The following is a 21,519-nucleotide window of genomic DNA, read 5'->3' as shown; positions in this document are numbered from 1 at the left end:
TATGCCCTGGTTATGTTATCACTATGTATATCTGTAAAATAGAACTAGCTTTCTTTTCCACAGAGCTTGCACAAGTGCTAGTGGTTCTTGTTTGCTTTTTGTCCTGCAGCAGTACATGTAATTGACAGCTAGTTTAACAGCTTTTCTCCATTTTTCTGCTTGTGCCTTAGCTGCTTGAGCAGACTGGCAAAGCGTGGAAGATAGGGCATTCAGGTTTAGTTTTTTTTACTTAAAGTTGTTCTGGACAGACTCACAAATAATGCAGCAAGGATTTTGAACTTCTTGCTTACTGCTTTGCTGGAGGCACCAGATCACTCCTGGTGGAGGATGTGCAGCGCTCTGTAGCCTCTGAAAGATCAGAGGAGATACGAATGTTCTGAATAGCAAAACCAGACTTGTATTTTCTGAAACCAGATTTGTATTTTCTGAAACCAGACTTGTATTTTCTGGAATGATAAAGGGAAGGGATTAAAACTGGTGAAATTTGAAGGTAAGCTAACTCTTCAGGTTTCTGAATACTTGGAACCTGTTTTTCTTTTAACTATGATACAAACTTACTCACTGAGAAGAATTATTTCCTCTTAAAATTACCATTTAGTTATAGTAGTTATACATGTAACTATATATAACTATTATAATAGTTAAACAATTGTTTAACGCTACTCTGCCATTGGCACAGTTACACTTTATGTTTTCACAGTTGCATTTAATGGATGACATTGCTTCAGGGGAGGAATGTGAAAAAACAAATTTCTAGACAGTAAAAAATTATTCTTCAATCTGATATTTTGCAGTGAAGCATAAAACTTTTAAAAATATCTGAGAGGACTGCCTGCCACATGGGTGGGACTGCTGCTGAGCAGCTGTGGTGCCAGGTTCCACAGCTCAGGGGAGCTCCCTCTGTTTTTGTTCTGTTAATTTCTGAGAGACTTGCATGCTGGAGCTGGGCATGAATTCATGAAGGTTTCATGAAAATCCCAGGCTTTGGATCTCCAACTCACCTTTCAGGTACAAGTGCAATGTTTGGTCTTCCTCTTCAAAGTGAATTCAACACTTCAAAAGGCTAAAGTTGCTTCAGTGACCAGTCTTTGAACTTCTGTAGCTTTTGCACAGTTCCTACTGTGCCACTTGAGAGAAGTCTTATTTTAGTTCTTCAGACTTCAAAGAAACAGAATGCAAGTGGTTTAGGTTTGTTTTGCCTTGTTTATTTATTTTACAGTAGTATTGTTCTTTACATTGCTACTTTTGCTGTGGGACGGATGAGGCAGAAAAATCCAAACTGAAGGTGATTTTGAATGTAGATTTGTTCCCAGAATGCAAACTGTATTCTGAAGACGTATTAGTATGTATTAGATGCATTTTCCAGCTGCTACTGCATGCATTACATGGTTTCTAATCATTAGGTGAGTTAACAATGTTTTGCATTTCTTCAATGCAACATAACATAAAATCACAGATGGCTTGGATCAAAGGGATCTAGAAAGATCATCAGGTTCCAGCCTCCCCGTCACAGGCAGAGTTGCCATCCTCTAGATGAAGTTCTAGACTAGATTGCCCAGGGCCCTCTCCAACTTGGCCTTGAACACTTCCAGAGATGAGTCATACACAACCTCTCTGGGCAACCTGTTTCAGCAGCTCACCATCCTCTCAGTGGAAAAACTTCCCCCTGACTAAATCTTCCCTCCTTCGGTTTAAAACCATTCTACTTTGTCCTATAACTATCTTCCTTTGTCTTATCACTAAAAAGTTAATTTGCCTCCTGTTTATTTAAATATTTTAAATATTTTTAAACATTTTTATTATTATTTTAATATTTAATATTTTAATATTTATTTTAATATTTTAAATATTAAGGCCCTAACAGTAAACCAACTGTCTTAAATACTAGACACCATATATGTCCAACCCACTAGTCTTTTGTTTTTGTTGCCCTTGACAATTTCTCTTCATTCAGCATGGCCCAGGCAAGCCAAAAGGTTGGACATCCATGAACTACACCAATATATTGGGGGGGAGGGGGGAAGGAAGGGACAAAAAGCCTTGTCTGAAATGTAAAGCTTCAGAAACCTGAACTTCTTCCGTATCTGACATGTCTCCCTAAGAAATAGAGATGCTGATGTTCAATACTTTGTTTCTGAGTCATCTAGTAGCATACTGGCCTGGATTTCAGAGATTGGGGCTGTTATCTTTTCTATGTTGTGCACTTTTTACAAAGGAATTAGCATTCCTCTGTCTTGCTGGGAGATGCTTTAGATGCCAATGTAAGAGAGGAATAAAACTAAGCATACAGTACTGAAGTTAGATAAGAGCCCATTTGGGTTTGCCTATGGAAAAAAACATCCTATGTTACCTGTGTTCACTTCTCAGTTTCTCTGAACAAACAAGCAGTGTGCTTGTACTACAGATTTTTTTTTCCCATCGTCAAAATGATTTCCTAGCACTGAGTAAATGCTGACAGAACAGAGATATTACAGCTTCTGGAAGAGTGGGGAAAGTCAGCTTCCTGATGGGAAGCTCAGATTCATAAATGGCTTTCCTAAGTGAACGCTGAGCGCTCTGCGTGCCATCTGATAAATTCAAAGATGAACTGTCCTTCACTGTTGCAGCACTGTTTATTTCCTGCTCTGGAATTGACGTGAGATACTTCATAGCAGTGCTTCACCACAGATTCAGTGATGTTGAGCAATAACCACTCATCTGAAATGCAAAGAAACTGGGTTTTGTTACCCTTTCGATGGGCTGCACCTGTCATGCAGAGGAATCCCAGATTAAGACTATGCCAGTTGTCTAGAGAGTGTCCTTCATCTTCTGCTTTGTTAAACTCTTACTCTTTGAACACTAAAGAGCTTTCTGCAATTGTGGGAGAGCTTCTGGCAGTGCACTCATTCAAAGTGGAAGGTGCCCAAACTGGCCACACTGCAGACAGTTGCCAGGTTATTACAAGTATATTCAAGTTTCTTAGTCTATTGTGTAGCTGGGCACTGCAGTCTTGACTTCTCTTCTGTTTCATGACATTTCTAAGGAAAAATTATTGGTACAGATAGAAGCTGCAAAGGCTTTATGAAACACATTTTTTTCTGATTTCCTAGGTTTGTTTGGGGAAGTGGTTTTCTCTTGGTGCTAGCTTACTTATCAGCATACTATATGAAGGTAAATTCACTTTGAAAGTGGATTGTCTAGGATGGGGGGCTAGAGGAAATGTAGGACAGCTTAAGTTCAGAACACTTCACCAATCTACACAATTGTGTTCCACTTAAATTTTGGGCTTCTAAAGTACCATCCATCCTAATTTTATGGAGCTATCTACATGTGCTATAGAGAGTGCTGTGATGCCAGAACAGGCAGGAAATGCTGGTCTTCTCTGGTGGACTTAAACTTAGATCATGCTCAAGAGATTAATCAGTGCATTTGATTGGGCTTCAACACTAGTTACAGGAGACAGAGCTGTTCTTATTCATAAATATGACACAAGAAAAATAAATACACTCTGATCTGAGTAATAGCTTGTCACTCATGTAAAAAAGGGCAGTCTTTGAATCTGCAGTTGCTGTTTCCCAACAATCTTCTTTAACTTCTGTTCTGTATTCTGATACCACATCCTTCCTATCAAATCATGTGTATTGCAGTGTAGCAGTTGGTTGCTATGGAGAGAATAACATGGAAAAAGAACTGCTGCAAACCCTGTGAGAGAAACAGCCCTGGAAAGTGGGGAGAAAAGTCCCAGTTCCCTCTTTGCAGCTTAGTTTATACTTTTTTTTTTTTTTCCCTTAAAAAATCAAATAAAATACATAAGTAAGCTGAAGAATAAGATCTAAATACATTTTGCTGCCCTCCATCTTGCTCAAACTTCTGGCTTTTGGCCATGTGATCATCTGTACCTAAACAAATACAAAGCTTTTAGTATTTATACACTTCTAATGGAGGTTTCATCTATGCACACCAGTGATATAATGACAAGGATAACTTCTGTAACAGTGTGGCACAATACCATATTTCTGACTTCATAATGAAGCCTTAGACATTTACTGTAACTTCGTGCTATTTATAGTCATATATATACATATGTGTATTTGTATGTCTTTATCCACATGCACTTTTTCCATTGTGCATGTGATATAATCAAAAAGCTTCTTGGTCAATGACAAGATATACTTTAATGCTGTTGCATTTCCCACACACTTTTTGTTGTTAGTTAGCAATATAGTATGAAATTAATCAAGGCAGTATTTTTCTTTTCCCACTGTATCAGCTTCCAGGAAATGTTGTGCAGCACAAGTCCTTAATTCAGCCCCCCACCTTCCCACTATATCCCACCATTTCCCTAATAGTTTCAATGAAAGGTGATCACCAGATCTAGCAGAGCAACTTCCTATGAGTATTAGGGGATCAAGGGAGGGAGAAGCAAGTTCCAAGCATGGCATCTTTTCAAAGAGCATACTGTAATACTGTCAGTGGTTACTTACTGCAATAAGGAGATTGAAAGCCAAGGAGATCCTCAAGCTAATCTGAACTGGTTAGTAATTCCTCACCTTTCTTAATCACCACATCTGTAGTTAGAAATTAGTACTCAATATAATGAAGCCTAGGATGCACTTGTGTTATGTCAATAAATCTGGAGTAAATAGCATTCAATTTTCACTGGTATTTGCTGGCAGAAAGATTGTTTCATGAGCATCTTCTTGCATTTTTTCTTTAAATGTAGCACTTATCTTTGTGTACAAAAAAAGTTAACATGGCAGTAGTTAACATGTGAAGCTGAGAAAAGAGCAACTGTGAGCCTTGTTGAGAAATGAGTACTTTTATGGGCCATGTTTAGTCATGCAAGGCAACCAGGAAAATTACTTAACCACTCTAGGTTTCGTGTTTAGGTATAGAAGTCCTTGTGGTGTTCTGTGTGAAAAACCCTTAAGTCATTACTTGAATTGACAATACTTGGTTCTTTATTTAATGGAAAAAAAGAAAGAGAAAAAGATGCTTGTTTTCTAGGTCATGTGAAGTTCTCATGAAACTGTAGCTCCAGCAATTAGAGCTGCAATTAGGAGTAGATCATGGGATTAAAAATGAGAAACTGTGTTTTGATCAGGAAATGCCGAAGTGCTCAGTTTGATTCATTAAGTATCACATGAGGCAAGAGAAGTCAGCAAAGAAATGATAATATCTGTTCTACAAGTGACTTCTGTTGTATGAGCTTCACTACTGAGTTTTGAGTTTTATGACTTCTTGCTATCACTCTAATCATGATCTGATTTTCCTTTTTGTTTCTCCTCAAACCATGACATATTAATTTCCAGTACTTTTTAATTATCTGTAAAATTAACTCATGTTCTGAAGAATGGAACGGTGTTTTGGCTGGTTCCATCATCATAAAATATTCTCTCTGGATGCATGCATGCCTGTGATCTTTACTGACCATCTTAACATCCAAAGCTTGTTCATGAGCCACTAGCCCACAAAAATAAGCACAGTCCTTTTCTTTTTCTATGAGAATGCCTGCGTGTTCTTCCTTCCGCTTTTATCAGCGCTGAAATTAGAAAACAGGCAGACTTTGAAGAGCATGTGTTAAAAATCTGGTGATGAGTTAAGCTGTTCTTTCTTATTTCAAAAATGAGAAAAGGAATTCCTTAAGTATCCATAAGAAAAAAATGAATACTAGACCAACCACATTCTTTATAGTTACTTCTGAAGTGCTTCTGTGAACAGAATTACTGCAATTTAAATTAGAAGGACAGTGGAATATTTCTAAAAGCACAGACGTACTGTTTGTTTCTCAGTCAAATTCTCAGCTTGGAAACTTCAGTTTTCTTAGATCTGTGATGGTGCAGCATGAAATATATAAGCCAGAAAAAGAGCACATGCAATTGTACTTGAAATGTCTTGACTGCTAGATCAATTTTAATGATAGGAAAAATTCGAGATTACTCATACAGAGAGAAAGAGAGATTGGACCATGCATGATTTTTAATTTGGAGCTTGCAACTCCTTTCTACCAGTATTTCGCAACTTGCTTTAGGATTCTTAATTGCTACAAGTTCTACAGCTTTTGCAGAGCTGGAGACCAGTGAGTAATCAGGAATTTCAAACCAAGTTGATCAGGTCATTGCTATCAAATGTTGCATTAAATATATTGAGTAGATTAAGTTGTAACATTCAAATTAAGGCTTTTATATAATTTGTCCGAGGAACTTAACCTTGCTATGTTTCTTCTTTTTAATGAGGTTATGATGCCTGTTAATTTATTATTTTCGTGTAATTGCTCTTCTAGGCAATCATTCAGTACAATCTTAAGCCCTTAATCTTTAATACTTCAGGCTTATTGCAGCATGATTAAGCTAAAATGGTGTTTTGACAGGTCTGTGACTGGAGGGCCCCTTATGAGTAACACTGATTTCTGATTCTCTGCAAGTTGTGAATTTAACCATTCGTGATGGGGTATTCTAGCTGGCATATAAACTTTGGTTTTGCCATTTAACAATAAAGTTATGCTTCTGTTTTGCTTTCATGGGTTTGTTTCCAACAGTGAGATTCTTTCTTCACAGAAATAAAGGGACAGATCATTTCACGTGGATAATGCAGATTGAGTAGGACAAGTGACAATTCTAGAGATAGCACAGGCACTTTTGGTGGCTATCTTCCATTTGCTGTTTTTTTCCTACCAGTAGCTGTTGTAGAGGGTTTTTTTTCTAGAAGAGGTGATGGAAGTACTGCATTTGCATTGCTTGTTTCTATCAGAATTATGGCTATTAATATTTGTGTTATTATTACATTAATAACAATTAGGAATTTTTCTAATTCATCTTTTCAAAAACATTGCCTATTCTACTACAAGGCAGAGCATTGTTCCTTGTTTTTATCAATCTTTTTTTTTTTTTTGTAAACATATCCTAGGGAGACAGCAAAATGTTAAAAAATATAGTTTTGAAGTTCTAGAAGCATAAAAAACTTAGTGCTTTATGAAACATTTAGAAACTATTCAGACAAACCTCATTTAGAGCAATTAACAGCTGACCTCTGACTTGAGTCTTCTCTCATGCAGTCATTATTATGAACTAATGACTAAGTGCTATTTTTGGTTGTTGCAAGGTTAAAAGTGATGAATTTCAGAAAGCCATTTTGAAAGACAGATAACAAAAGGCGTTTTTACCTTGCAGTGACTTACTGATCAGCTGATGTCTTATTCAAACTGCAGGGAAGTGTAATATAAAGGCAGTCAGAGCTGGATAAGTGAGCTGAAAGTAGAGCTGAATGATGTATTTGATTGTTTTACAGGTTGAAAATTGGTGTCCTCGTTTACCTTGGAGAGCAAAAAATCCTAATGAAGAAACTGATCAAAAGACAGTGGTAAGAAAAACATTAAAACAGTTCAGTATTGTTGTTCCTGCAAAAGATTCTGGAATCTTGTTTCACAGAAATGCTAATGAGACTAGAATTTACCATTGCTGTTCCTCAGTTCCGGAAAGCTGAAGGGAAGAATGTTTGACTACATATATGTACACGTTTGCGTATATGGCTCATCATGTACTTTCTTCAATCATGCTGCAGTCTTGGTGGTAGATTTTCTCTAAAAGCATTTACATACTTTAGGTTATGAAGCACTGTGCACAAAGATACAGCTCCAATAGACTCTTCATTAGTAGTAAGCAGCCCATATCGTCACGTCCACCATTGCTCCTTTACACATCTGTGAAACTGCCCATTTTTGCTGTCCCATAAATCTGAGATTTATATAAAACAATACTGTAACAGAAGAGCCTTATGTCAATTTCGGTTTTGTAACATTTTGATTTTTTTTCTGTTGGAAACAACTTTGTATATTCTTGAGTTTTTAAATTCTTTTTGTCTAATTATGTAGCACTTAAGTATTTTTAAAAAGTGCTGAGCTGTGTGTGACCATTGATTATGAAATGTAGATATAGGTTGAAATATGGTCTAAAAACCAATTGGTTTTAGATTGATTTAGCAATTTAGCTTGAAAACTAGTATTTCCTTTTAAAGTATTACTGTAGTAATTGAAGCATTACTGTAGTACTGCATTACTGTAGTACTGCATTACTGTAGTAAAGTTTGTGCTTTAATGATATCGTCAGATACTTCCTTGCATTTTGAAGATCCATAACATAACTGAATCTTCAGTGTAACTTTCTGAATTAGTATTTTGTCCTAAAGATGCTTTAACCTCATTGTGCAAACACAGGAAAAACACCAGCTCTTGTATTGCAGAAATAGATACACTCTGAAACACCACAAATGTATTCAAAGGCAACTAAGTACTACTAATAAAAATAATTACTTTACATGGCTTAGAAACATCTATTTAAATAAAGATATTTTAAATATTTGAACTAGAATCTCAGCTTTGCTTCAACATAATTAGTATACCTTTTTCTAACATTCTGCTCTTTAACAACAAGTAACGTAAAGCTCAGAATTCATGTTTGGGAATTTTCATCACTTCTGGAAGGTCCACAGTTTGAAGAATAACATTAGTATTTTTTTTGTATGGTTTTTTTTTTAACATTTTTATTGAAGGCTGAAATTCGTATCAACTTTGATCCTCTCTACAAAATGATGTCGAGGCATGAGGAATTCAGATGGATGACGTTACGTATCCGACGAATGGCTGATACCTGGATCGAAGCAATTAAATCACTTGCAGAAAAACAAAATTTGGAGAATAGAAAACGAAAGAAGGCAAGTTAAAACATTTCTTACTCCTGACACTTGCAATCATTTAGCCTGCTTTTAAACTACTTTTCCAAAAGCGACTTTGGTGTAGAAAGATCAAATATGTCTAAGAGGTTCGTGTCGATCCCTTTTCAAAGGGTATTTTATTTTTTTTTAATTATTTTTCCATTGGTGGTTTACACATAGTTTTATAAACATTTAGTAAGGTAGCCATTGAAAAAATTTTCTCATCTCTTTAATCTTAACTTGAAGAAAAACTATATGGAAGGTTCCAAAGAGAGGAACTGTGAATTTAACAGAAACGGATTACACAGGAATGTTTTAGATACCTGTGGAAAACAACAGTTGTGCAGCATTTTAAATGGCATCTTTGTTTTGGATTGGAGGAGACTTTGAGTTGATCACAGCTTTTGACTGGATCTGTTTTGACCTCTAGTGAGTCCAGGTTAAAGTCTGTAATACTCTTGAAATCAAAGTTTCTATTTTGTTTTCATTTTTAAGTTTTATTTCTTATTTACCTCAACTAGTTAAAATAAAGCCAACAGTTATAAACACAATAATTTCCCTTCCTGCCCTATGCTGACTGGAGCCAACCCTGAGAGGCAGTCATGATCCTACCACAGGTTGGCTCCTTGCTTGAGGTTCACAGTTCCTGCGTGAAATACAGACTCCGTGTTGTGGTTCTCAGATTTGTCACATGCCACAGTCCTTGAGAAGGCTCACCCTCTGTCAATGCTTTGCTCACTTCAAGCAGCAATCCAGCCTGCTTAGTAAAGAAATATAGCATCTCAGAATGCATAAAAAGAAACAGAAGCAGTACTTTCTTGTTCAGGCAGCTTTGATGGGGATGTTCTAGTGCTTATTCTATGCTTTTAAAAGCTCTTTAAGGTTGCTCTGCAAAACACATGATGACTTCATGTTAATTTGACCAATTCTGGATTGGAGCAAAATGTTTTTATGGATGTTACATTAAAGAGTGAAGGAGAGGTGTTTTGATGTCAGGGGGCTTTGTGCTTGGCACTATATGTACCAACACTCAAATAACAGTCCAGAGACATAGTGAAGTGTTGAAGTGTTTGGAACCAAGCTGAGCTTACTTAGAAAGTTAAGCACAAATTTCAAGGAGCTGCAGAGAAAACTCTCCTCCAGTGTCACTCTTGTGAAGTCTTTCCTAGCTTTTAATGGCTTGCTCACAACAACATGAACTAAACTGTCTTATTGCATAAGTGTATCAGAATACAGATAATTTTGTGAATAATATCGAATTTGGAGTGTTATTACTGATCTGCTGGCACATAATAATGCAAGTAATATGGTAACATTCTTACAGTTACTAAAGATAAATTATGAATTAAGTTATTTACAAGGTCTCTGATTAAGGTGGAGGTGTTGGATTGCTGTTGTTGATTGTTGGGTTTTGTTTTGGCTTCGTGTTTCTTTTTGTTTCTTTTTTTCTGTCTGTAGATGGTTGGAATTAAAGAGAAAGTGCTGTGAAGTATGTTATCTGCATGTTTAATGTCATTAAGGAATGTACAACTTTTCTTTCCAGATTCTTGTTCACCTTGGGCTTTTGACAAAAGAGTCCGGATTCAAGATTGCTGAGAATGCGTTTAGTGGTGGCCCGCTTGGTGAATTAGTCCAATGGAGTGATTTAATTACATCTCTCTACTTACTGGGCCATGATATCAGGATTTCAGCTTCACTGGCAGAGCTCAAGGAGTAAGGAGATTACTTTCAATTTTGAAATGGAAATACAAAGGGGAAAAAAAAGGGAAACTGTAAACATTTGAAGCTTCTATTAGCAGAGCATATAATTTCTTGAAGGATAAAATGAAAGTGATAATTCACTAAACAGACAAGATTGTTTTCATGAGTTAAATATATGTGCTATGAAAAAGATAATGTGTTTTCATTGTAGCTTCAGGCTCCTGAGACTTCATAAGTGAATGTTGTAAAATTTAAACTAAGCAGCTTATTCTTTAACATCCCAGGTGCTTTAACCAGCTGCAGTAAGAAGTTTTAACCTAATTCTATGTCCTCTTCTTCAGTTTATACTATTATTCAATCAGTATCTGATTTTTAAAATAAAGGTTTTAATACTTTAAAATATTTTTTATAGTTAATTGCTTATGTTAGGTCAAATTGCTGCCTCACTTATCTTTCTTTTGCTGTGCATTAGACAGCATTAAGCATAATTAATCTGTTTTAATCTTGAGAACGTACACCTTTTCTGTGGCTTTTCAGATTTTTTATAATAAATATAACAGCATCATTTTTAGCTCTTACACCATAGAGCTGTCAACGGAAGTCTGAAATTATTTTCCATCACTTTCAAAACACACAATTTTTAAACATTCTGACCATATTACTTTTTTTTTTTTTTTTTTTTTTTTAAAAAAAAAGTAAAGAGTCTTTTAGCAAAAATTAGCAACTTACTGATGTATAAACAGCTCTTCAGTGAATGTTGAGGATCTTGGGTACTTAAATATAGTTACATAGCTAATGTTTTGTATAGGGAAAGACTGGCTTTTTTGGAAAGATGAATTATCTGTGTAAATAATAAAATAGCATGAAATCAAGGTAGTTCTGAAAGTAATACTTTTCCGTGTTCCTTCTCTTTTCGTTTAGAATTATGAAGAAGGTTGTAGGTAACAGATCTGGCTGCCCTACCCAGGGAGATAAAGTTGTAGAACTCATCTACATTGATATAGTGGGACTCACTCAGTTTAAGAAAACACTTGGACCATCATGGGTGCATTACCAGTAAGTATCATAGTTAGTTGACCTCTTAACTGCTTTGTTAAAGAGCTTCTATTGAATAACATATCAAAATATATCAAAATACTGATGTGAGTACATTTTCATGAATTGGAAATTATTTAAAAGTAAAAATGTAGTTCTCTGTTGCCCTTCACTCTTTGGAATAAAGGAGCTGTTACTTCTTTGTTGCATACCCCCTTTACCACTTCTCCCAAGCAAGTCTGGAATACTTGAAGTAGACTGAAACATTTTTCATCTCTGTGCATTATATCATGTTGCAGAGCAATCATCTTTTCTTACCCTCTCTTCTTTATACCAACACCCTCGACTTTTGTCCCGTAATGACTGAAAGATGATTGAATTTTGTTGTTGGTTGGCTAACCCAAGCATGTTTTCCTTGTCAGTGTTTGTAAGTATACTGGATTGATGATTGCAAAGATTTAACTATTCAGAATTTATTGCTCAACCACAGTTTAGTATTTCTGTCTCATCCCCAAAATTGTTGAGGAGAGAATTGTCTTCAGGGATAGATTTAAGGAATAAACCTTCTAGTAACAGTACTTACTGATGTTTCCATAATCTAATAGCATTAGGAATGGAAGATGGTGGTCATAAGAAATTACTTAGTATGGTCTTATTGTCTGCAGTTACAGAACCACATTTACTTCTGTGAGTAACTTGAAATCAGTAAGCTTCATTTGTGTTGCTTTGATATTATGTCAGCATGAAATAAAACCAACTCTAAATTACTGACTTTAAAGTTTTAATTCCTAGTTGAATTAGCTGTTTTTATGATCCATAAAGTCCAGTAAATCCTACTTGATAAATGCTACTGAAAGGTGTTCTCTGAAGGAAGAATTGTTTTCTTTCTGCCTCAGGATTTGCTAGAGCCTTGTGTCTTTTCAGCATAATTTTAAAGGAGAGTACTGTGATCAACACTGCAGATTAGATTACTCCTAATCTCTTTTTTGAAGCGGAGCAGTAAATGGATATTCTGGTTTCTAGGAGTCTACTAATAAAGCTAATCTCATTTTCCACTGAGCTACAGTTGGTTGTCTGTCTGCCAGATGTAATTGTCATTAAATGGTAATATTACAGTGTTGTGGTCAGGATAGAAAACCATGTGTATAAATTGAAAAAGTTTCTTCTATTTTTTTTTTTAATTTCCTATATGGCATATTCTGTAGCAAAGATATGAAGATATGCCATGATGTTGAGATTATCACCTTAGCTCTTCAGTTTTTGTTGTTTGCTAAAGATTTAATCATTCATGAAACAGTCAGTCTGTTTTTCATTGATTCCCAATATGTGGTAATGACTGAATGCTCTGTTTAAGCAGAGTAGAATTAAATTTAATTGTAAATAAATATCTTAGGTAGCATATGAGTTTTTCATATGGTTTTGAAGATGAAAATTAAATCACTTAATTGCTCTTCTGCAGCACTGAGTATCAGAGGATTGAATAGGAGCTCATCTAGTTTACACTGTTGCTGAAAAACAGATCACCTGTATTTATCCTTCTTAAGTGATTTTTTTTTGCCAAAAATACCACAGCCATTCTTTCATACAGTTATACTTAAGTGTCTTTCTTGATCTGATTTGTTGCAAACTTCTTGTTCCTGCTTGTTCCCCCATAGTTCTGGAGACTAAATTATTTCCCAGAGACTACCAGAATTGATTAGAGCAGATGAATTAATTCAGTTTCAAGCAAGCTATCTCCTTTTTAAGAATCCTATTGCAAACTTTTTTTTTTCAGCATTGTAAGTTACCTCATAAAGTTTGTAGCAATAATAATAATATTTTTCAAGTTGAGGGAGTTAAGTCTGGTATAAAAGACCTTATTTACATGTTTGCGTTAAGTTCACTCCAGTAAAGTAAATGTTATCATACATGTAACTGTCTTAAATCCCTTGTTCTTTACATACTTTGTTTCTTCACTTATTAGTATGTAATGATACCAGAAACTGTTCCCTTATCTTGAAAGAAATGTTCTGCTTCAGGCCAGAAGATCTGTTTTTCACCAGACCTGCTGGTCAGCTCAGTCTGTTTTGTGCAGACCAGACTCAACTATAAGTAAATGAAAGTTTGTTATTCACTTCTGGTTGAAATAGAGTGGAAGAATAAACTTCTGCCTACAGCCCTTTCATGGAAGTACTACATGTAATCTTTGTGAGGGCTTGAGCCCTGAAGAAGGTTTTGGCAATCTGAAATCAGGTTCTTAGAACTACTAGCTCAGAAGAATGACCTGCTCTGAGAAGTGTTTCTGAGCTTCTGAGCAACTGAAATACTGCTTTGTGCTTTTGAGGTCTGTAACACCAACACCTCTCTAACACATAGTACGTGTTTTATTTGTGGCATAATTGTGCTGTAAGTAGCATGAATATATCAAAAGTGATCTCATTTTTTGAGTGTGCATTATATTCAAGCAGAAGAATGCCTAGATATGGCAGTGTTTTTCAGTTTTCAAGCCTGGATATTTAAATGAAGTTTATGTGCAAGGAAGTAACATAAAAATTAGTATCTTATTATAGTTTGAGTAGTGCAGCTCATTGCTTTTGTGTTGTTTTGTTTTTGTTTATAAATCCAAAATGTGTTTACATCAGTGACAGAAGAAAGATGTTAATGTCGATATTTCTGTTTGCTATCTACCTATCCTCTGTTTAGAACTCATCTATGGTTTGTAGAAGTCTTTTGTAGATAAGAAGAGCGCTTTCTGGCACAGTCATTGTAAAATACTCCGTGTGTCAAAAGACAATGCTCTGCTCTCTGATAGTGATGTATCCCTTGCTTTCCAGTTTTTAGGTGTGAGAGAAATGTCATACTATAAAATACACTAGTTCTCAGTATTTCCAGCATTATCTTTGTGAAATCTAAAAAATAGTTCAGCTTAGTATTTGTAAAGAGGAGACGTGTGACAGCTTGGTTTTTAATCTGCTGTGAGTCAACCAATCGTGCCCCTGAATAGCTTAATCAGTCTGACACCAATCATTTTCGCTGTGATCTTTCTTGTCTTTCAGATTTTCTCCACACTCTAACACTGTAAACACAGATTTTGTTTTCTCTGCTTCCTTGTTGAGCTTATTATCCATTGCACTGCAGTTCTCACACTATTACTTGAGAATCCCTGTTTGTCTTGGACATAGTTACACTTAATCACTGTATATTAGTGCTCATATATCTTACATCCGAATATAAGAGAAAGGGAGGAAACAAAGCACTTTGAGTTGATGGCTTGCAATGCCTTGCTCCTTACATGTATGATTAGGCAAACTCCAATAGTATTGCAGTTTTTCATTAGCTCTCACTCACTATCTTTTTTCTCTGCACTCGTGTACCTGTCCATTTGCTGTACATTCAGTAAGAATTCTGTTTCAAGGCTTGCCAAGAAATAAGAGGGCTTTTATTACTCAGTGAGTCATCACTGCAGAAGTTTTTTTTTGTTATTCTTCTGGAGTATTTTGTATAATGCAGAGATAATTGCTACCATTGTAAAATATTTTCATTGAGAACAGTTGACATAAAACACTGCAAAGAAACTGATCTGTCAGCTTTGTTGCTTGGTGAATTGTTGTATATTTTGACTTGCTTTTTGCTTGAAAGATCTCAGTGAAGATTTAAAAACAAACAAAGTAAATTGGCCCCATTTGTACTCTTGTATGCAACAGTGTCATTCCATATGGCAGTGTATAAGTTGCTGTCACACTGGGGTATTTTCTCTTTATATGGGCTTAGGACATATATAAGTTGTATGTTGAAGACTTGGAAATGCAGCTGCTTTACTAGTGACTTTTACTGCTCTGGTTTGCACCATACACAAGCCTAGTGACATAATGTGCTGTAGTGAGTGTTCATATCTCTATATCATAATGCAGCGTGCCACATAATGCTACACAGCCTGTATAACTCTATCTGACAGATTTTGTTACTGGAAAGGTGAAGAATGGGAGAGTCAACACTGTAATAGAATTCATTTCCAGTGGTCCTAATGGTCAGAATAACTGCTGCAAATAAAGTTCCTGTCTAAACATTATCAAAGGTTTACCAGACTGCATTTTCAAGATGTAACTTCTTGAATCTGAAGTTTCCACACCGTTTTCTTCATATTAAGATTATTTTTTTGTCTGGCTTTCATGTCCCGTGGACTCTTTTTTCTTTTTAAATAAAGCAAGTCGTAATTGGATTAATTTTTGTTCAAGGAATTAAAGGAATTGGCCAAAGGAATTGGCAAAGAACTGAGTGTAAATCTCTCATCTAGACTTCTAGTAATCCAATGCCAAGATTTCTTTCAGTTGTAAACTAGCTGTTGAAGACTTCTGGCTTTTGTATTACTTCTTTAGAAGTCTCAGGCCATTCTCTTATAAAACTTTTTGTCACACTGAAAGTCTTCAGCAAATTAGTCAGTCTTCAGTGCTTCCCTGGTAGGTTTAATTGACCCAGAAGTCAGAATCTGGAGACTAAATACAATTGTCTAAAGACACAGTACTAGTCTAATCTTGACACATGGCCCTTGGCACTGGTTTTGTACTAGTGCATTAGAGCATTAGAAAATAGATGAAGAATCCTCTCCTGCCTAAATTCGACTTCAGAGCCTAAGGATTGTAGGTGACCATAGTCACATTCCCATAAGCTCTACTTAGATGTTCAAGCGTGACTTCATTTTGTTAGAACTGAAAAAAAAAAGCCAAAACAAGCTCCAGGGTTGTTATTTGAATGTCTGAAATATCCTTGAACCTGCTGATTGTAATGTCTTTGTGAATGTACCAGAAATGTTTGAAATTGAAATGTACATTCAGTTTATAAATTATTCTCAGTTGCAAATACAAACAAAGCACTTCTTAATTATAACTGTGTGTGTATATGCACACATGTTTATATATATATATATATGTATATATATATATATGCACGTGTACCTACAGAAAATCTTTTTTTGTTGTTGTAGGTGTATGCTAAGAGTTCTGGATTCTTTTGGAACTGAACCAGAATTTAACCATGCCCATTATGCTCAGTCTAAAGGCCACAAAACACCATGGGGAAAGTGGAACCTTAATCCCCAGCAGTTCTATACAATGTTCCGTAAGTATCCCTGGCTTTGTGAAGAGTTTGGAGCTTAATAATGAAATGCTATCATTGAGGTGGATGTTTGAATTATTGAAGACAATTCTATGGCTTAATATAATGCAGATAAAAGGCAGAATCATAAGTGAAAATTTTCTGCCCTACTTTCACGCGCAGGAAAAAAAATATATCAATATGAATAAAGATTGGGAACTCCCTGCTCAAGCTACCAGTGGAAAGTGGTGGCTGGCTTTTTCTTCTGTGAATGTCTTTTGCATTGTTATAGGCTGTACTGCTGATGCAGTTGTGAGGAGAAAATGGCAGAAATACAACTGAGCAGCACAATTCCTTATGAATTCTATATAAATTTTATCGGATTAAATGATTACCTGACCTACTCTATCACGAGACTTGACTTAACAGTACTCGGTTCTAGGCTCAAAAGATCATTCTTTTGCATGTAATAGTAGCAATTTAAGTTTGTTCTCTCTGAAGGGTGCAGAAAGATTCACCACTGCCGGCTAGCTTGAGGGTATGTGAGGCTTAGGAAAGAGGAAAGTGTGTGCTGTTACATGCTGGAGTTCTCAGCCCAAGTCTAAAAAGAAGCCCTGGGTAGGGATCAGCCTGACTTCCAAAGTTTGGTGATGGTCCCTGAGGCTATGGCCAAGGCACGTCCTGTTCTTTCTAATTAGATGACTTAGTCACATCTTTTAAACTTTTCTGCTCTTCGTAGCAGAAGTGTACACACTGCTGTCTATCTGGCATGCTTTGGAATTTAGCTGTCTTGTTAAATTCTTTGAAGAGGCGTTCCAACTGAAAAAGGCGTAGTAGGGAAATGTGGCTTGGGAGTGGTTGCAGAATTAGTGACTGGACTTTAATGAGCAGAGCTTGTTCCATATCCACACGATTTGTTAATATTATTGGTCTATATCATACATAGAAAAGGAGCCGAAGGCTCAAGTGTGTGTATTTGAGTAGTTCAACTATTAGGAACTTTGACTGTGAGATCCTGCTCAAGAGAACACCAAGGGTGATGGTGTGGTTGAGGAAAGCATTTGCATGAATACTTGTGGTACAGCTGTGTGCACTTCCTCAGACACACTCCAAGAAATGCAGAAGTGCAGCTCCCTAGGGAAAAGCTCTGTTACGTAAGGCAACTTAGACTACTGTTATATTCTATTCTTTGCAACAGAGCACTTCATAATCAGTTTTTTCAGTTTTTCTGAAGAGTATGACTCTATTGAAATTTCAGTAAGTAAGCATTTCTGGGTTTTAATACCGGAAACAACTGCTATTTTTCCTTTATATAAAACATGGCAAAGAGATTGCAAGCAAGTGCTTTCTGAAGCATGAGTGATTGCAGTATTATAGATTGGTCAAGGATTTAGAGCTTTTTTTTTTTTTATAGTAGGTGCCAAAAAGAAATGTTTTGCAATATTTAAAGTTTATTTTTGTATTTTGTTCTCTGATGCAGAGATAGCAGCATCATTATTGGGTTGTGATTGAAAGTGCATACATATCATGCATCAGTAAAGATTTTATGCCAGATTGAAACCCTGGTTGCCTTTCCAAGATTCCCAGACTCCTATTCTGTTTTGAGAACTCTGATTATAAGGGCAGAAAATTATTAGTGAGCAACAAGCAAGCTGTATTCAAATCTTTGGTGTATTACCATGCTTGACTGTTCACTAAGCTTTTCTGAAACATGAGGGTGTTTTTTTTCCCATTCTTATGTTTTCTATTTAAATTCTATTATGAAAAGTAACCCCATTAGTACTTCTAATACTGCATGATCTTGTTTAAAAATCCATCTGCATGCTTCCTGTGAACGATATTTAAGGCAGTGAAACCAGTTCTAAGTGCTAACTTCAACAGAGGTTTTTCTTTTGAGTGTGTTCTGCCTTGCCTCTCCTTTGAATGCGATCTCTTATCCAAAAATATGAAAGGACAGAAAAAAGCTCCTTTTCAGGCATATTTGCCACATGCCATTTACTTTGCTAAATGCTAAAAAGTCTTTGGGCCTAAGTGAGTGCCTAGCTGTTGCTGAGGCGTTTTGTTAGAAAAAGAGTAATTGTCATGTGAAAAACTAAATATAACAACAGAGAATTGTACACTGTGTATGGATTCTCTGTTCTGTTGTGTTACCCCATTGGCTGATTTTCAGCAATCAAAAAGTAAAACTTCATAATTGCAATAGAATTTGTTTCTAGAACTTTGTCTATGAGTTTTACATTGCATATGTCACACCTGTCTGGAAGCTGTCTTTCTTTTTCTTCTTCTTTTTTTTTGTTTTTTGGTTTTTTGTTTGTTTGTTTTGTTTTGTTTTTTAAGTTGTGCAAAATGTGCTCACAAGTTGTCAACTTGAATTAATAGAAAAAGGTGGGACTTATAGAGAACCTAGGATTTATTGCAGCTATATTTCTATGCAGGCAGGTAAGGCTGTGCCACTTTTTAAATATGTGCAAAAAACCAACATGTTGCAGTAGTTGTTGTGCAGTACTGATGAATTCTTACCAGAAGCTTTGAACACTGTAGTTCATCCCTGCAATTGAACACCTTTTCAACAAACAAACAATCAAAAGCACCAGCAGCAACACCGCCCACAAAATAGACAAAAAAGCCCACTAACTTAGTTGCCATGAGCCTACAATTCTTCACCTTTATAGGAGGAAAAGTGCCTAATGCTGCTGGAGGTCACTGCTGAAAAAAGACCAATGAAACTAAAAGTAATATAAAAAATGAAGAGTAAATTGTATATCCTTTGCAACTAACACAAAAGTTTTGACATTTCAGTTGTCCCTTTTTTATTTTATAACATATATTTGAGTGAATTAAGCAGTGAAACTTGTATTCTGATTTGCGTGGTGTGACTGTGTAGGCTAATACTTAACATAGAATGTATGTTGACTCTTTCAATATAGGAGGTGAGCCCAAGTAATTTAATAAGGTTTATCACAGCAGCATACTGCTTTGTTAACGAGCTTAAATACCTTGTTCCTTCAAATCACATGGTATTGTATCTTTGGGATTGTCAAGCTGGATTCCTTCTGGTTCTCTTATCTCTAATAGTAAAATGAGGCTGAGTACACACAAAAAAGTCAGTATCATTGGCCTTGGTCCAGCTGCAGAAATTTTATTACAGGAAATGAGCCAGAAAATAGCTGCTTACTTCAGTAGACATGTGCAGAAGGACTTAAAATTAGTAGGAGCTATTCTCAGAAATAAGGTAAGCTAATGTATCTCTCAGTGAGAATGTGAAGTAGTTTGTTGAATATTATGTTCCTTATGCCTATTTTCTTGGCAACATGAATGCTTTTATAACATTAACTAATACTTAAAGAGATTCTGAATATGCTCCATTTCTTACAGCTCACACTCCAGATAACAGCTTCCTTGGATTTGTGGTAGAGCAGCATTTGAATTCCAGTGACATTAAACACATTAATGACATCAAAAGGCAGAATCAATCTCTCGTTTATGGCAAAGTAGATAATTTCTGGAAGGTGAGTTTTCTGAAGTCATTTGCCTGAGTAAATTTATTTTGGTCAATATAATAAGACATAACTCTCAACTTAGAGGTATTCCTTTTCTGTGAACCTGTTCTTTGTCTGAAAATCAGCATTTAGAGAATTGAATTGAAGATCTTGAAGTCTTGCTGATGAAGAAACTTGTATCTGTCTAGATTAAGATGGATCCATTGTTATTTATGCACACCCTACTAATGGATTAATAGTTTTTTGTAAACTTAATATCACAATAATTTTGGAAGATACAGTAGCTGTTAGAAGCAATGGGAAATTAAAGGTTCCAAAAAGCTTTGTAAGCTTCAATCATTGTTGTATACAAACGTTTCATTCTGTGATTTATTTTTATATATCTACAACCAGAAGTGTGCTGTATTTTGAACTGGTCAGGGTATTTCACTGAAGACTCTAGAAGTGTGCAACCTCATTTTATTTCTATGTAACGTCAGATCTGCGTTTCTTTAGTGTTGTAATTACTGCAGTGTCTCTCCCACTTGCAGAGAAGTACTGTAGAATAACAACACTGAGATCTGGTCGTATTTTCACCAAATATCATATATTGGGCTGCATAAAAAAAATTCACATTTTAAGTCTTTTCAATTGCAAATGGAACTGATAGGTACAGAGACTGTGCTGTACATAGGACTAAATGACTGAACAGTGAGGGCACACCTGTTTCTCACATTTTCCTTCCTTTTCTCTTGCTTGGCATGAGAATATCAGTCTTGTGCAGTTTTCTGACCCACAGAATTAACATTCAGTCTAATAACTGCTAGACAAAACAGAAACTTAAGATGAATGGGAAAATGTTGCCAGGATGTTCAGAAGAAAAAAGGTAAAGCTGAATGCTTCTTAGTTCTTGTGCTGAGAAAATTATGTATATTAGCTGTGCATGTTCAGTTGTAATCCTTTGGGTTTATATATGGGTTTATTGCCCTAAGCCATGTAATCGGTGTTTTAAAAGGAAGTTTTACTTAGTATCATACAAATACTCTGACAGTTATTCTTTTTGATCTCATGCTATAGAATGACTTGCTGTGTTCCCATTTGCAGCCTGCTTTGCCTGCACAGTACTAGTGCAGAGCTAGGATCCTTAAATTCAAGTCTCTTGTGGCCGAAGCTCTTGCACATTTAGTTTCTGATCTCATTATCAGTCTCTCAGTTGCATGTAAATAGTTACCTGTGCTTTCTGACCTGATTTCTACTTTGTATCAGTAGAACAACCTGTTGAGCATTAGCTGGATTTAAGGAATGAGATGTGGTTAGTCACTAGTGGAGGATTTCTTTTCACTGACATACATGTCTTTCTCAGTCTTCATTAATTCAGAAATATGTATTAATAGATTATCTGCCCAGAGGGGAGACTTGTGATTGTCTAGTCTGAGATTCTGTGTGACATACAGGATACTCATGAGCTGATTAAAGCAAGAACATGGCTTTTTGGAAAAGAACATCCTATAATGAGTTTTAAATAGCACACAATGGAAACCTTACT

General features: G+C 35.8%; 1 protein-coding gene across 5 annotated transcripts in view; it reads left to right on the top strand.

The window, feature by feature from the left end:
* Positions 1-21,519, top strand: part of MGAT5 (alpha-1,6-mannosylglycoprotein 6-beta-N-acetylglucosaminyltransferase) — a 113,722-nt gene that overhangs the window by 61,797 nt on the left and 30,406 nt on the right. For all 5 annotated transcript variants that reach the window (XM_052674851.1, XM_052674850.1, XM_052674852.1 and 2 more), the window contains 6 exons: positions 7,267-7,338; positions 8,527-8,688; positions 10,232-10,401; positions 11,311-11,445; positions 16,385-16,518; positions 19,870-20,003. In XM_052674851.1, the coding sequence (XP_052530811.1) occupies positions 7,267-7,338; positions 8,527-8,688; positions 10,232-10,401; positions 11,311-11,445; positions 16,385-16,518; positions 19,870-20,003 (807 nt within the window). The remainder of the gene's footprint in view (positions 1-7,266; positions 7,339-8,526; positions 8,689-10,231; positions 10,402-11,310; positions 11,446-16,384; positions 16,519-19,869; positions 20,004-21,519) is intronic.

The sequence above is a fragment of the Tympanuchus pallidicinctus genome, unplaced genomic scaffold, assembly GCF_026119805.1.
Source record: "Tympanuchus pallidicinctus isolate F22 unplaced genomic scaffold, pur_lepc_1.0 scaffold15, whole genome shotgun sequence".
Classification (NCBI taxonomy): Eukaryota; Metazoa; Chordata; class Aves; order Galliformes; family Phasianidae; genus Tympanuchus; species Tympanuchus pallidicinctus.
Note: the sequence above shows the minus strand (reverse complement) of the source record. Positions and strands in the feature narration are given on the sequence as shown.